Source organism: Artemia sp. Qi Xiang Cuo, chromosome 19 (genome assembly GCF_049724085.1).
Source record: "Artemia sp. Qi Xiang Cuo chromosome 19, ASM4972408v1, whole genome shotgun sequence".
Lineage (NCBI taxonomy): Eukaryota > Metazoa > Arthropoda > Branchiopoda > Anostraca > Artemiidae > Artemia > Artemia sp. Qi Xiang Cuo.
Window position 1 is genome coordinate 24,989,093 of NC_142812.1, and position 18,206 is coordinate 25,007,298.

General features: G+C 34.4%; 1 protein-coding gene across 4 annotated transcripts in view; it reads right to left on the reverse strand.

Annotated features, from left to right (window-relative positions):
- The window catches only part of LOC148940646 (uncharacterized), a 72,548-nt gene that overhangs the window by 33,211 nt on the left and 21,131 nt on the right, over positions 1-18,206 (reverse strand). For 2 of the 4 annotated variants that reach the window (XM_089104833.1, XM_089104835.1), the window contains exons 4-8: positions 14,495-14,635; positions 11,948-12,070; positions 7,573-7,707; positions 4,307-4,441; positions 232-396 (exon numbers count right to left, since the gene is read on the reverse strand). In XM_089104833.1, the coding sequence (XP_088960959.1) occupies positions 232-396; positions 4,307-4,441; positions 7,573-7,707; positions 11,948-12,070; positions 14,495-14,635 (699 nt within the window). The remainder of the gene's footprint in view (positions 1-231; positions 397-4,306; positions 4,442-7,572; positions 7,708-11,947; positions 12,071-14,494; positions 14,636-18,206) is intronic. The other 2 variants (XM_089104834.1, XM_089104836.1) reach the window with 2 other exon arrangements.

The window sequence follows — 18,206 nt, forward strand, 5'->3', positions numbered from 1 at the left end:
CAGCGTAGTCGCATCTTACAGCCACATTCTTACTTCATGCGTTAATGGCTAAACAATATTTAGTGTTCAACGGCCTAATATTTTTTGCCATGTTTAACCAATAATCTTTATTTTAAACACTTTTGTGAACACGCAAAGTTTGGTCTAAACTTTGAGGTTTTTAAAACCTGAGGGGTTTTAATGAGGAAATTCCATTTTTTATATACTATCCTATAAAAAGAAATTACTTACGGATACAAACTCCATTAGTAAACGAATAGCCCACTGAGCAACGACATTTATACTTGAGACCTAAAGGTATACAACTAGCATTGTCGTCTCCATAACTTTTGCAGAGATCCTCCCCTTTGTATTGACATATGTCTCCAACGTTCAACTCCACAGAACGGGTCATTTCTGAAAAGAAACAAAATGAATAGTTACTAGAGTAAATACTTTAAAGGTATAAGTATAATGCCACAGTCAGAATTTTAAACCCCCATCCCCAAAAACATCGTCCCATTCCCACAATGTAGCAACTTTGCGGTCTCTAGGGGCAGGGAGAAGGAGGGTTAACTTTAACAGCATTGCCAAATAACGTAATTAAACGAGTAAGGCTCTACTGGTGTTACTTAAATTTACAGCATCTGATTGAAACTTTCCGATGATTTTATAAGGTAAGCTTATCACACTGGTTACATAAAATTGATGAGAATGTATTTTTTTTTCTTTTGGATTATTGTCAACTAAATGATCATAGGCCATTTTACACTCTTATGTTTAGTAGCTTAGGTAATGAAATGACAATATGAAACATCTATAAACACAGAGTGCTTTCCCCTTTTTTTGGTTCTTTGGCAAAGCAATTTTTCACAATTTTATAGACGGCATTATTCTGTTTCATTGAAACATTGCGGCTGTGATATTAATTAAAAGTGCCACATTTTTATAACTTTTCAGAAGAGCTGAAAAACAGAAAAAAGTTATTCGGCTGTGGTCTTTCTGAAGGATGAGACTGATGGAGATAAAGGGAACATATACTAAACCAAGCTTTTATGTTCTTTTCAGTGGTATAAATTAAATTTAAAGTTTCCAAGGGAATTCAAAATTATTCCTTTTTATGGCGCGTGTCTCCTTTTTCCTATAGATAAGATGATCCTCTTCTGTCAAAAGTACTATGAGCGAATTCAAAATAAGTCAATTTTTACGAATGTCTCCTTGTTCCTTGACAAGAAAGAAGTCAAATTTCACTATAGCTCCATAAGATAATCCTCTTTTGGCAAAACTGGCGTATGTCTCTTTTGTATCTTCGTAACGGTATAAGACACGACAATTCTGACTGCACCATTCGATTCATCGTGCTGAGTTTACCTGCGACACATACATAACTCACTCTCGACCAAAATGGCATGTGTCGGACTCTTAATTATCACAGCCGATTATAAGTTAAGAAAAAACATGGACTTAGGACCGGAACGAATTTAGTTGTGGCAGCTCATATACAACTGACAGCTCATTGTTTCCAGTTAGCAACTCTTCTGAGCTGCAAGAATCACTGAAGCTAGCTTTTTTTATATTACTGAAAAGGATTTATCTCCTCCTAAGGTCATATCCAAAGGGGGGGGGTTAAGAGGTTTGACCCCCCCCCCCTTTTTTTCCGACTCGTAAAAACGTAACAAAATTGAATGTAGACAAACTTTTTATGCGTTTTTTGAGGCTTTTTGCGTAAAAACCACCGAGAAAAATCATTCTGTAAGACCCCCTCCGAAAAAAAAATCCTGGATACGGCCTTGTCTCCTCCTTATCCATGGCTAGAATTTTGAATCGTTACAATCACTTTCTGTTTCTATATATGATATATTTACATATGTTGTTTTGGATTTTTGCCAGTCAGGTTGATAGTTGGTAAGGTTCATTCATTTTAATACCCAGAGCATGGTTTTATATTTACAAAAATTATAAAAGAAATATAATTAAATACAGAAAAAATAAAACACCTTGACCTTCTACATGTTGGTTGTAGTAGTAGATGTAATAGTAGAAAATAGGGGGCAATTCATAATTCTGCACGAAACCATTTGACTGATATAAAGAAGTAATGAAAGGCTATCACAGGCCTACCTTTCAAATTCATCCATTCAAAGCTATTTCAAGAGTGGATATGCTAATTCTGGAAACTCCTTTAAATCATCAATTAAAACAAACCTCATGTATTATAGGAGCTTTTTCCCTTATAAGAAATTTTTGTTAATATTTTACAAAAAATAGCAAAAAAAGCAAAAGACAGAAAAAAATAAGGCAGTATAATAGCCCCCGAAATTTTTTTAATAAATTTTTTTGAAAAAAAAAACGAACTACTTCATTTATTGATACTAATATAGAAAAGCGTTTGAATGAGAGCACACCCTTATATGATTCCCAGCAACAGGAAAAAAAACCCCCCTAACTAACACAATATCGATAGACCAATTGAGGACAGACACAGTCATGATTATAAGTGCAAATTTCGGACAAAAGATACAAAATTATATGTGTAAAATAATGATGTATTGACAAAATCTATAATATCAACCTGAGCTCCACCGATAGATACTTTGGGGACTTCTGCGTTGATCTTTGGACGATCTCTGAGGTACATGCGTGCCACCAGTGTAATGGTATATTCTAAAAACCCAATGCTATAACAATGACTGTACTGTTGAGAATTTACTCAACAGCTTGCTAATATAAAACGAAATGCTAGAGCTGATCTTAGCTAAGTGAATTCCTCTTTTTTCACAATTGTTACTTGATTTCAGGACTAGTGCTGCCCTGAAGGATTAGTGAGTCAATTAGACGTTGTATGCTATTTTTGTTAATAACTAGGCTAAAGACCTTTAGACCTAATTTTTCATTTCATTTTTTATGCAGGGAATTGGTGGGATGCCAAACAGATAGGTTTTCCCTAGTGGAAGAAAGAGGGACTGTCCAAAAGCATGGTGTTTGTCTTCTTTTGTGGTTTGAAATTTTTTTTCTCGTATTTTTTGAAACTATTAAAACATTATTTTCAATCAACATACCCCCCCTCTTTTCCTGCCCCTCTAGCTGCTTCCATGTGTTAATGTTACTTTAGATTTAAGCGTTTAAGTAGATAATATCTTTTAAAGCAGAAGGTATAAAAAAATAAAACTAAATTGGAAACGAAGGAGCAACTCTTCTTATCTAGCCTATTGCGTTAGTTTTTAAAATGTATAAAACTTTTACTGTTTCAACTGCTAACAAAGTTAAGACGTTATTTAGTTACCTTCCAAGGGCAATAAACCTGACGTTCTTTACAATTTAATTTTTGTAACTTTGCCTTATTCCATGATAGTAGACTTTGTAGTGATGTTGTAAAGGTTTTCAAATAAAAATTATGCGTTGGTGGGTGACCATAATATTATAAAAACACCCTCCAGGGAATCTTGTGCGCTTTAAGAATAGAAATTTAACCCCTAATTTGACTCAGTTTGACCCCAAATGTTGAACTTGTCGGATAATTCGTTTAAGCATAAGAATTATAAGCATCAACTCCATAATACAACGAGCATTTTAACCGTTAACTTCAGAGCAGGCGCCGCTTTTACAACAACCTGACAAAACAACCGTGGAAACAAAAAGTGCGTTAAACAGTACAGCTATCACACCGATGACCCTAACAATATTTATGTAGCACTAAATGCTTTTTCAAGATACTTCGTCTAAGTCTCAATCTAATCTAACACACATCACACACATATCACAATCTAAGTCTCATGTAAGTAAGCAATTAATCAAATGGTTCGGAAGATAGGTTTTTTTTTTCATTTTCATTTAAGGATGCTTAATTGATTTATACTTTTAAGTTTTGATCAAATATTTTTTTTTGGCTCATATTTTTTAGTAAAAATTTATCGTTGGAATTCATAATACAATATTTGCCTTTTCGCAACTTTATCATATGATGTTGAAGAAATAACTAAATTTTGTTTTGATTTTGATTATACTGTGGACGGTTTAAATATTGTGATATCCTTTTCCATTCTGGACAGAAAGTATTTTTTATTACTTTCCGGAAAATAGTTCTGAATTTTTGAAATATCCTACAAAAGGAGCACTGAATTATAATTCATATATTATACGGCCTACCATATTTCCAGAATAATAAATCTTTATCAAAATTGTATGAAAGTGCTTTAACGCAAATTTCTTTAATTCTCTACCACCCGCAGAAATATTTTACCTCTCCTTTTTGTTTCTGCAAAATATACGTCTCGGTAACGTGTCTAATAGCCTTTCTAATATCATAATATATCTAAAGAAAACTTACCGTAACAGGAACCATTTGAAGAATGGAATCTATTCGAACATAAACATTTGTATCCTTCAGTTTCGTTAATGCAGCGAGCACTTAAATCCCCATTTTCAGAGCAAGTTCCACTTTCACAATTGTCGGTCAAAACAGCTGCGTGAAAAAGTAAATAAGTATATTAGACAGCACAGATATCACACAAGCGACGAGAATTTTTTTTTTCATAGTATATTCTTTTCAAAATTTGAATGTTTAAAAAATACATAGCTAGCAAACGAACCAACTTTGTGGGTTTTCTTCCTAGCAAACAATACTCACTTGCTAGACTTCATTCGACAGCTTAGGCATCCAATCCCACCAAATAGGTTCTCTTAAAAAAAAACCCAGCAAATTAAAACTGAAATTCCTTATAAATTGTTGTTTTTAGTTGTTTTTTTGGGCCAATTAGAGTCTCATATTGACAAATGGCTTTGAAAAGATTCCAATTTCTAATCAATGTTTTATATGAGTTTTGGGACCAAGCATGATAAAATAAAAAAACGTAGAGCGTTTTTCTTCGTTTTGTTAATTGATCTCTTCAATCGCTAATCCCCACTGAGGACGGAAAATTTTAATCTGAGAAGATTGCATAATTATTAAATATGTCATCTGAGCAACAAACTCCACTATTTTAGAGCTACTGGTTGTGTTTCTGAGTCAGTTAGTAGCATAGTGGTATCTATAAATTTCTTTAGTTACATTTTATTTATAATTGAAATCAGAGTATGGTCTGCAAACAAACTTGCTCCTTCACGGCCTGTTTGAAAATTCTGCTCTGTCTTACTCCCTTGAATGAATCACATATGTTACATTTCTACAGTTTCTAAGTAAAGTTGTTTTTCTTCCCTTATAGCCCACAATGTTATATTTATTTTATATTACCTTAAATAAGTGGATTTGAACCATTTTGTTCGATAAGATCGGATTTTTATATCTCGTCTCTAAGCCTCATTAATATTTAGTTTGCCCTTAAATATACCCTCATAAAAAATTCTGGCAATTAATTTAGGACTGTAAGAAGGAAAAACTAGGACTTAAATAAAATAATTTCTGAAACTTTTATTTTCAAAAGACATACCATCTTCACAAGTCCCATTCTTCAAATGATATTCTGGACTGTACGGACGGATGTGGGATCCTATTTGATTTATATCCTCACTGAAATTATCTTCTTTAGAGGAGCATGGATACTTTTCACATTTGTTAATATTCACAAGTAAAATGACAGTTAAAAATTTATACTTTGACGCATTGCTATTAGTAAAATATTCAGTTGCGCAAGAATCATCAATATAAAAACATATTTAATTAATTGTTTATTGGTTTCATATTGTATTTTACAGCATCTAACACATCAAGAGGATCCAATACGCCAGTAGTCCTTTGCCCAAATTATTTATTAGGTGTTCTGCGTCAAGCCTTCAATCGATTGAGTTGACGGAAAGACATCATCCGGTAGTCAATACTAGAAGAATATGCGGGGCAAGGTTGCCACCTGTAGCATAAAAGTGCTAATTTAACACCATTTCGTTATGTTTAGGACTGTAGCACGTGCTCGGGGTTGCCACCTGTAGCTCAAAAGTGCTATTTTAGCACTATTACAGTCAGTTTTTTTACTATAGCACCGAAAATCGCTGTGTAGCACGCAAATTTGGGCTACTGTAGCACTTTGGGAACTGACCGTGGTGGCAACCCTGATGCAGATCCAGATGAGGTTGTATTATAACTAACCAATGCTCAAGTGTTTCCTCCCTCAGGCAAACAGAGCGAGCTTTGAATATACATTTTAATCTTATCAACTAGACAAGAGAAGGCCCAAAGAAAGAAAGCTCCTAACAAGGATATGAGTCCAAGTGCTTGAAGATAGGATTCGTTGACACCAAGGAAGATCTCGCCTTTGTAGACAGCAGTTGATCCTCCACGTAACTAGGGCCTGCTCCACTATTTATGTTATAAATCCTTTAATGTGACGGTAAGTCACTTTCTGGAGCCCCAGTATTTGACGGGCATCCATAATCAGCAAAATGTCACATGCACTATTTACTGAGAGGGATTTCTGCTGGACAGCAGAAGAGTTTTGAGCAATGAATTATTCACAACTGTCCAATGAAAAAGGATCAGACTAGGTAAATGTAGATGCTCTTTGAAAGATGAGCCAATAAGTTTATTCCCAAGTGACAAAATAAAATATTTTGATGGTATCTGATGGTTAGATTTTTCATTGGGAGATAAGTAGCTTCTTTGTTTTTTTACTGAATGAAAATTATGCAACGACACTGAAATAATTTAAATTACCAAAATTGGCGTCACATATAGCTTCTACATATCTCAGTCATCAAAATTTATTTGTGAATGCCGTTCCTTTAATATAAATATGTTATTTTTTTTAGCTGGAAAGATTATTTCGTAAAATTGTAATAGTTCTGATGTATCAGACCAAAATCCAAAATTTGAGTTCTGATATTATGATCTAAAAGAGGACAACCGTGTCGATTATCTATAGTTTCCTCTCGTGAACCAAAACAACTACCTTCGTAAATAAAACTTCGATCAATAAGCTTATTTTTTATTCAAAAATAGATGCACATATATGTGGATACAGGACGAGCTAAAGTGCGTTATTTGCAATTATATATAATTAAGAACACAGTAATTAAAATAATAGGTGGTAACCATTTATAATATATAATAGGCGGTATTAACGGTAATAATTTATTACAAGTTAGAGTTATCGCTGTTAAAATAGGGTACAAGGTACAGTAATTGTTTACTACTAGTACTAAAAATCATTTCGCCACCTAACCGCCTGAGGCTATGCATACTCCTCCTCCATCCCAATATATTCAAAGCTTCCCTTTTTACATCCTCTCAAGAAGTTGCAATTTTTTTTTTAATCTTTATTATGCCTTTTTTCCACCCCATTCGTGGACAACCTACTTTTCACGTGGCTTTAGATGGATGGCCGAAAAGGACGATCTTTGGCATTCTGCCATTCTACATGCAAAATGTGCACTAGGCAACTCAACCTTTTTCTCATTATAGCCCAAAGTTTAGAATAGAACCTCATTCGTCACACAGCTTACTGATTGAAATACGGCCCGTCAAACGAATACCCAAAACTATCTGTAGACACTTTCTCGGTAAAACATTGAACAAATCCTCCTCCGTCTTCAGAAGCACCTACAATTCAGAGCCATAACTGAACACTAGTTTAGTAACTGTTCGACCTGTTTAAAATAGCTTACCAATGCATACACCTTCTTCCTCAACAAAACCTTCTGAACACATACACAAATAAGATCCTGGAATGTTCTTACAAAGTGCGGACAGATCCCCGTCTGCTTGGCAGTTATGATTTCCAGTGGCACATTCATTCATGTCTAAACAGAAAAACAAGATTAAATCCTTTTCAATTGTTAGTAAAATAAGGAATATCAGCTTTTAGTCTTATTTCATTTGCCAAATTTCAGCTTAAACAATGAAAGCCTAGATCGTTGTTTATAACTAGAAACCAGATTGCTTCAAAATACGGACGCTTTGAATAGATTGTGAGGGAAGAGGAGCGTGCGTAACTATGTTGGTCTCAGGCGGCTTGATGCTGCAGTAGGTTGTTAGTAGTAGTAGTGGTATTATTTATAACTATAAACAGCTATTGTTCAATATAAACTTAAACACAACCCTGAGGATAGGGCAGAGAATATGTTACAACAAGTGAAGACTCTATATAAGGAAAAGGACAACCAGTGTTTACTCATTTCACGTTATTTTAATGGTTAGAAGAGAGTTAAATTATGTTGAAAGACTGTAATGTCTTCCACAAATCCAAACAAACAGAACTTCAGAAAAGAAAGCCTGTTGATTGTGCATTTGAAAGGTGATAAATGAAGAGCGATATGGGTCCTTATAATTTCCCAAGAATAGGTTACTGTAATAAAATGATACTGTTCAGATGAAAAAATGAAAGCAGAACTAAAACAACCTTTTTTTGTGGGGGGGGGAGATAGTCTGTTCTTAAGCCATGCTTGTCTTTTGGCGATCCTGTTTGGAACCATTATTTCTAATTGATTCAAACTTTTTTTAAGGTTTTGTTTATTGCCACATCTAGTAGGCTACTATGTATGTTACAGTGTGTTTTTCCGAGTAAACAACCCACTGTCTTAAGACAAATTGTGAGGTAATTCCGTATATTATAATGTAGTCAATTCTGAAAACCTCGGCAATACGAAACTTATTGGCTTAATTACAATTTATTTTCATACTGAGCAATTATTTAAATAACAATATTTAAATAATTATTTATCATAACAACATCTGACTGAAGGATCAAATTATGCAGTCGTACACGTGAGTTAATTTTCTTGATCTCAATATGTAGCCAGGTTTCTTTTTCTTATTTGGTACGATAAAGTTAAACTGTGATAATATTCCTATATTGTAAAAAAAGTTACAATTAGAAAAATATTTTAATTATTAAACGAGGATTTCCAAGAGTTATATTTCCAAAATTTCACAATTACCTAAACTTTGCTAAACTCAACATATCCAACTCTGCGCAACGTATATGCCTCTACTCAATGTTACATTTCTGAGACTACCACTAGCACCATTTTCCGGTCCTGCAATTTCTGAACAGTAGTTCTGAGGAAATTCAACAGAATAAGTAGTTCAGCTGATTGTTTAAGGTAAAAAATATTTTTATTTAACAGGCTTGAAATATAAAATCAATCGAAGAATCATCAAAATAACAACATATTGTCTGTAAATTGAAATTTATTGTAAGGTCAGCGTTAGGGTGTCTTAATTTTCACCGTAATTTCTGCGAAATTTGCTCTTAAATCCAAATAAAAATCAGCCAAGATTTCTCGTTAGTGGTGATGAAAAACAGTTTTCCCGAAATAGTAAATATTTATGAAGGAAAATAATTAAGAAAATTAATCACTTTTTTACGACTTAGTCTTCTTACATTAATTTTTAAACCTATTCTTTCATCCTGAAATCGTAAAATCTCTAAAAATCATTAATTTTTCTAACATTTCATCTAGGATGCTTAAATCATCAGCATATTCCAAGTCTAGGAGAGTTGTACTTACCTATTTGGTTCCGTGTTCTCCCATCGCCTTTGCTGTGCTCTTTAGAGCAAAGTCCGTCAAAATGATGCATGTAAATAGGGATATAGCGCAACCCTGTATAACTAATCTCATAATCTCATTTCCCAGCTACTAACCTCATTTCCTAACTTAACCACAGCAATGTTATTCTCTTACATAGCACTTCTTCGATTACCTGAATCAGATATTTGGTCATAATCTATAAAACTGAGCACTAAAGGGGTTTGGCAACTCAGGCACTTCTTTACTATTAATTTGAGTGTGAAGATTTGGTCGACACATCCCCAACCCTTCTTAAAACCAAATCAGGCACTTCTTTACTATTAATTTAAGAGTAAAGATTTGGTCGACACATCCCCAACCCTTCTTAAAACCAACTCAGGCACTTCTTTACTATTAATTTAAGAGTGAAGATTTGGTCGACACATCCCCAACCCTTCTTAAAACCAACTCAGGCACTTCTTTACTATTAATTTAAGAGTGAAGATTTGGTCGACACATCCCCAACCCTTCTTAAAACCAACTCAGGCACTTCTTTAATATTAATTTAAAAGTGAAGATTTGGTGAACACATCTCCAACCCTTCTTAAAACCAACTCAGGCACTTTTTTACTATTAATTTAAGAGTGAAGATTTGGTCAACACATCCTCAACCCTTCTTAAAACCAACTCAGGCACTTCTTTACTATTAATCTAAGAGTGAAGATTTGGTCGACACATCCCCAACCCTTCTTAAAACCAAACTGTTCTTCTCTTAAAAATTTATCTACAGCATCTCTAAGTCTGAAAAGCATCATCATACTAAGTAATTTGCTTCCTACAGGAACCAGGCTAATGCCTCTATGTCTACCATTCTCACTCTTGTCACCTTTCTTCTGGAGGGTTTTAATTAAAGTTTTCCTAACATCACTAGGTACTTTCCATTTGTCAAAAATCCTGTTCATAATCTTCAGTAACTTATCTCTAACCTTATAACCACCACATTTAAAAAACTCATTTACCACACTATCAATACCTGGGGCCTTATTTTAATCCTTTCAGTACTGTCATAAATTCTTCCTTACTAAATAAATGTTCCTTCGGATCCAAAGTGTCACACACCTTTTATCTTTTCCAGTAACTCTATCATGATTTAGCACATTCTCAAAATGTTCCACTCATCTCTCTTTAACACTCTCCTTATCACTAATTGTGGCCCCTTTCCTATTTTTAACTGGGACGAGTCCAGATTGACTATTCTCTCAATTTATTAACATGCCAGTAACAAATTTACTGTTATCCTGTCTCGCTGCATCTTCCAGATCTTAAGCAATCTTATACATGGCCTCCACTTCACATCCCCTTAGTTCATATTTTTAATGCTATCTCCACTTTCTTTATATTCCTCTTATTTTCATATGATATATCACTCAGATAATTCAGATAATCATTCAAATCATTTTTGTACAAGCCCCTCCTCCTCTCTATTAAACATAAAGCATTTTCAGCAATATTCCCAGCTAGGTTTCTAACTTTCTTCCCTAAGAAATATTATAATGAAACCTCATTTTCAAATCCCAGCCAATCACTGATCCGAACATGATACTATACTATTGCATTTTTTTTACATTTTTTATTTTTACATTTATTTATTTTACTAATAACTACAAAATAAACTATATATACACACAACCGCCCGGGGAAGGCTCAAAAAGCCTGCTGATGGATGGCTGCAATGCTCTAATTCTCAACCAATAACAAAAATCATTTACAAAAAAAAACTAAATAAAACTAGAAAAAAAGAGACAAAAATACTCTCTCAACTTACAATTAATACCAAAATCTAAAAAAAAAACAACCCTCTCCCAATAACTGCTTCTTAAACTTTACTTCAAATGACCCATGTGTTCTGCCTCTCGAATGCCAGCTGGGATGTCATTCGAAATAGCCTGAGTTAAATACCTAATTCTGAAACCTCCAAGTGTGGTGTCTCGGTACTCAACAACAAAATTACCCGCCTCCCCAACCACCTACCTGTGGAGCGAACGATTTACGCGAAAAAAAATCAGCAAAACTGTAGGACATAGATCATTCCAACATCGATAAGCAAAAACAGCAGCTTGATAATCCCGAATCTCACCAACATTAAGCGACAACTCTAAAGAGACAACAACGGGACCCAAAGTGTCAGTAGGCTTTAATCCTCATAAAAGATATATGTTTCCCTTTTTTTACACCTGAGGCCCGAAGACAATAAAGTATTATTCATTATAGGGATTGTATTACATTCGATTTCATTAAAAGGTGGCAAATTTTATATAGCTTATTTTAGGTTTACGCTATTTGGCCTCGCGGAATTTCAGGTTTTTTGGTGGGAGGGAGAGAGGGTACCGGAATTTGTGTTTAGAGAAGGGGAAAATTTTCTTCTGGTCCTCAAAAATGTGCATGGGCTACGGTTTTTGTTTTGTTTTAATATCCGTCAGCCTTTTGACCTATTATAAATAAACGAGTAACAAAGCTTCGCATTTACTACCTAGACATGTTTCTCCATCAAATTTGTAGCCTGCTGAACATTTGCAGGTGTAGGAATTCACCTGTTCAATGCACACTGACTCAAGATCGCTAGCTTCAGCACATGGATTCATAGCGCAGGGACCTGCAAAATATGAGATAAATCGTTCCTTGAAATATTCACTGAAAGATGGTAAGTCAAAATATTAATAGATTAATTGTGTTTTGTAATAAGGAAGAAGGAAAAAATAAACCCGAGAAAAGAACAAATGAAAGTAAGATTGCAGCAGCAAAAATAAGATACACACAAAAGATGATAACAGCTACTTCCGTAAAGAAATAAGGCCATAAAAATCCACAAATATAGAAAAGCCACAAATAAGGTCATGCAAGAAAAAAAAATGAAAATCCACAAATATCCACAACCAAAGACAGACACAGGTGGTATCTTGAGGGTTAAAACCACTACCGAAGTCTATCCAGGTATGGCACCCCTTGGATAAACCACTATACTTAGGTTTTGCAACATTGGATGACTGCCTTCATCTACCAGAGCTTCAACAAGAATCAAGAGCCTCAATACCGATCACCTGTTTCCATACCCATACATATAGACAGACACAGGTGGTATAATGAGGGTTAAAACCACTACCGAAGTCTATCCAGGTATGGCACCCCTTTGATAAACCACTATACTTGGTCTTGCAACATTGTATGACTGTCTTCATCTGCCAGAGCTTCAACAAGAATTAAGAATCTCAATACCGATCACCTGTTTCCATACCCATACATATAGACAGACACGGGTGGTATCTTGAGGGTTAAAACCACTACCGAAGTTTATCCAGGTATGACACCCCTTGGATAAACCACTATACTTAGGTCTTGCAACATTGGATTCATTGCCTTCATCTGGCAGAGCTTCAACAAGAATTAAGAACCTCAATACCGATCACCTGTTTCCATACCCATACATATAGACAGACACGGGTGGTATCTTGAGGGTTAAAACCACTACCGAAGTTTATCCAGGTATGACACCCCTTGGATAAACCACTATACTTAGGTCTTGCAACATTGGATTCATTGCCTTCATCTGGCAGAGCTTCAACAAGAATTAAGAACCTCAATACCGATCACCTGTTTCCATACCCATACATATAGACAGACACAGGTGGTATCTTGAGGGTTAAAACCACTACCGCAGTCTATCCAAGTATGGCACCCTTTGGATAAACCACTATACTTAGGTATTGCAACATTAGATGACTGCCTTCATCTGGCAGAGCTTCAACAAGAACCAAGAACCTCAATACCGATCACCTGTTTCCATACCCCCAAGCACACTTTGGTACATGAAGCTCAGATGTGCAGGTTAACACACGCTCGTATATGTATACGCATGCAAATTATTTTTGCTTTGAGTTGTTCCCCCTGAATTTTCCTCGTATACTTCCAATTTTCCGTATCATGCTTCCCATTACAAAAGGTTATGATTATTGCTTAACGGTTGTTAAAACTGCAACCGAAAGTACGATAATTGAATCAGATTAAACCACAACATCAAGGATTCTATATTCCAAGAATTACTTTTTTTTATACACTTGAATCACTTTGATTCTGAGCTGTCAATTTAAATAAGAGACACACGAAAACACTAGACCTGTTAATATTGTAATTTGAATAATGGTTGAGTTGAAACATTTCCTTTAAAATTTAGTGTTGCTCGTAAATGCTAATATCAAAGTGACAGAAGTATACAGAATAACGCTGCTCACTCTCACTTAAACCGGATCTTCAGAGCCCGAATTCTTTTGATCTAAACTCAGATTAGCAGCTTGCTACTATCACTGCCCAAAGGGATCTAAAGTTAGTATAGCTACACAACTTCCATCTACATCTTCCATCATTCCATCTACACAACTCCATTAATTTTCAGGATTAACAATCAGCACCCTCGTTTTTGAAGAGCCTTAAATTCCTCCGGTACAAAAATTTGCAAATTACTGCCCCAACCTTAAATCTGAGGGCACAATGCAGGCGCCGAATAGCCAAATTTAGTCCTACCTTTCCAAGGTCCAGGGAAATAAATCATTGCAGTAAAGCAGATGCTTAGCAATTCACCAAAAGCCTATTTTTTGCTAGTTTTACATTGGTTTTCATATTCAAAACCTTTAACTAGAACTAATGTTACTGATGTAACGTCGTGACAAATTTAAGAATGCATTTAAAGATGTGCCGAGAAAAATTTTTAGTTTTTGTTTTTTTACCAACATAAGGAATAAAGATTTGAACACAAGCAAGCCTGGAAATCCAACTGAAATAAACTATATGCTAGCAAGAGTACAATGGATTTGTAAGACCAATTTTTGATTTCCTGACACATCGGAAAAAAAAAGAAAAAAAAGATAAGCTTTTTAGTTGTTTAACGATAATATACAATTTACATATTGCATAGGTATAACAAAATTTAAGCTAGGGGTTGGTAGAAAACATTTATTCGTAAGGGGGAAATTAACAGTAGAAAAACGTAATACCCTAAATGTGAATGAATTTTAAAAGAAATTACCAGACTTACGTTCACAGGTGCCATCTCTAAATGTATAGTCTGGAGAACAAACACAATGGTAGCTGCCAATGGTGTTTATACAATGTGCTTTAGAATCACCAACTGCAATACAAGGGTTGAATCCGCCACATTCATCAAAATCTAAAAAAAATAACATCAATATAAATTATACGGTTGAAAACAATCGTCAAGATTTGGGAAAATGTAAACAGATATATATGTTAATAAACAAAGATAATAAAAATATTTACTTTTTCACCTTAAAATGACATGATTTTTTTGCTTAATCATAGTTTTGAATTTTCACTGATTTTGCTCTAGCCTGAACAGTAACAGTTTTAGGGGGGGGCAGAAGAGGCAATTGAGGGGGTGCAAAATTTCAAATAGATAATGTAACAGTCATATTCATTTAGAAAATTTTGAAGTTTCTTCAATTAAAATAAAGAGGGGGCGCATTTAATAAATATAAATAATCAATAAATTATTAATTAGTTGGTAAAATAAATTAAAAATATAAAATAATTAAAAATAATAATATTAAATTAAGATAATAATTATTTTTCATTGATAAATATCTGACTTCATGGAAGGTCTATTCTTGAAAATTCTAAGTGAAAGAAATATTTTTTTTCTAGATGAATGTAAAAGCAGTGTTATATATATATATATATATATATATATATATATATATATATATATATATATATATATATATATATATATATATATATATATATATATATATATATATATATATATATATATATATATATATATATATATATATTATATATATATATATATATATATATATATATATATATATATATATATATATATATATATATATATGTGTGTGTGTGTGTGTGTGTGTATTTCTTGTTTGTGTCGTCTCTACACAACAATACGTTTTCTTTTGTCACATTTCTTTATCTATAGGGGCTACTTTTTGAATATCCCTTAATATGCAAAATGAATATGAAATTCATCTATGCGTGGGCATAAAATAAAAATAAGTTACAGTTGGTCGACACATCCTCAACCCTTCTTAAAACCACACTGTTTTTCTCTTAAAACTTTGTCTATTCTTGAAAATTCTAAGTGAAAGAAATAAATTTTTTTCTAGATGAATGTAAAAGCAGTGTAATATATATATATGTATATATATATATATATATATATATATATATATATATATATATATATATATATATATATATATATATATATATATATATATATATATATATATATATATATATATATATATATATATATATATATATATATATATTATATATATATATACAATATGACAATAATGACAATAAATGTACAATGACAGAGCATACAAAAATGCGAAAAGAGGAAACAAAAAGATAATATACTAAGGAAAAAAATAATAACAACAAAAGCAACTACTTCTTAAATAATATACAAAATAGTACGAAAAGTGGAAACAGAAAGATAGCATACTCTAAGATTACAACAGAAACAACAACTTCTCCGAAAATAGCAACAAAGACAACAACTTTTGAAAGGAGAAAAAAAAAAAAAAAAAAAAAAAAAAAAGGAAACAAAAGGGAAAATTAAAAAACAAATATTTCCCCCGCGTGGTTTTTAATTGGTGGTTTTTGTTTTTACCGGTTAATAAGTGTCTCAACAGCTAGATTTGAGTCCGCTAGGTTGTAGCAGCGATTCAAAAAACTAATTTTTGTTCAAGGTGGCAATTTTAGCAGGTACTTTGCAAAACGGAAAAACAAAGAGCGAATTTTAAACTTTTCACGGTTTGCTAATAATTTCCAGAAAAGGGTCACATATAATATATTTGGCAGAGTGGTAGCGTCGTAAATACTTTCCAGTAGTGGACGGTTGAATCTCAGAGTGGATTTAACGATCAAAGCATAGGAGCTGGAAATTCGCCGTTCAAGATGTGAGATCAGGAGGGAGCGGTATGCTGTAATGAGGAACCTATTGGCAGCCCCAGATATACTATTTTATCAACTGGTTTTACTGAGCAATCACCTAGTGTGATATTAGTAGGAGTGCCATTCTTCCAATTGTAAAGCAAGACTTCCGACTTTTGGGAGTTAAATCTCAGACCGACTTTCTCGTAGTTGAACTTTCTCGTAGTAGCAGACATGAGAATATTTCTGAAAGGCGGTTAAGCGTCCGGCTGAGATTCAGCGTGTCATCAGCATAGCATACTAGGGAGATGTCAATGGAACTGAGACTGCATGATGAAGGACAGCTGTCTTGAGGTTCAATAACGTAGTTGTTGAAGAAATTGGGGGATAAAACTGCTCCCTGATGGACACCTTTACGGACTGGTATCAAAGCTGGCCGTGGGGCTGGCGGAAGGCCTTTATTGGGAAGGAGCTTGAGTCGTACGCGAAGGCGAGAATAAAGATTACGGAAAGCCCGGATGATATTTGAGTTTACTCCTTTTTTAAGCTGAGTTTAGCCACATAAGCGCATGAATCAATGAATCAGATGCTCTCTGCAGGTCTAAACCCTCGATCGCTACACTGTCTCCTGATTTGTGTGCATCCAGGAGTGCATATACAATGACATGGAGTGCGTCCGTACAACCAATGCCGCGTTGGAAACCGAATTGTCTTGGTGGACTGCAACAAAGTTTTTCAAACTCATCTACGAATAAAAATTAAAATAAGTTGCAGAGAGAGGTAGCAACCGTGAATGGAAAGAAAGAGAAGCATTGCATGGTAACTTTTCCTTTTCTAGGAACTGGCATAAGGTCTCCAATTGAGAAAGTGGTTGGGACAATACGCTGAATGAGGGTAATCTGAATCACGAAGGTTACATGACAAATGATAGCGGGCCCACCACTTTTTAGATGGAGTGCACTGCTTCCTTTAATCACAAAAGATTGTTTTGGTTTTAGGTGAGAGATGGCCTTGCATACAGCTCCCTCCACTACAAGATAATCACTCCGAGGACAACTATCTAAGAAATCGTCCAACTCAGCTTCCTATCTTTCGTTGAGGGCTGGGTCAGGAGGCGAAAATTCTGACTCATAAAATGCGTACCATTCAGAATCAGGGATAGCAGATGTGGATAAAGACTCATCACTCTTAGAGGACAGAAAACTCCAAAGGAGAGAAGGATTAATTTTGACCCGAGTAGATTCGATATCAATCATCTTTTTTTCTGTGAGCTTTTAGCTCCTTTGCGAATTTTCTTTTTGTGAGCAGGTGGATTGAATTGACTACCCTCGAACGGGGTCGTCCACAAGAAATTCAAAATTGAAGCCAAAAATTTAGACTTAGACTGGATATCCATTAACTGTGGATTTTAAGACCAGCCAGGAAGGGTATGATGACGGGGTCTACTTAGAGGGGCGGCAGCTTTTCAAAACAGCAAAGGGCATGGCCAATTTCTGCGCAATAAAAGTCAACTGATAGTTGTGTTTCCTCCCTTGAAAGAGCAGTTAATCCAGAGAGAAGATGGAAAGGGACACGGATCTTGCTAAGGACTCTGGCGGCTTCTTCTTGAAATAAAACTGGGTTAATTTTATGCCAATCACGGCAAGACGTAGGAGGTATTTTCCAAGTTGTTTGCGTTTGTGTATCTAAGCTATGGCAAGGAATCTTGGATGAGAACTGTAATGGTAAGTGATCAGACGCCTAAAAATCAAACACAAACTTGACAGGCAAAATTCTGAGATATGTGGACGCAACGACGGGATCAA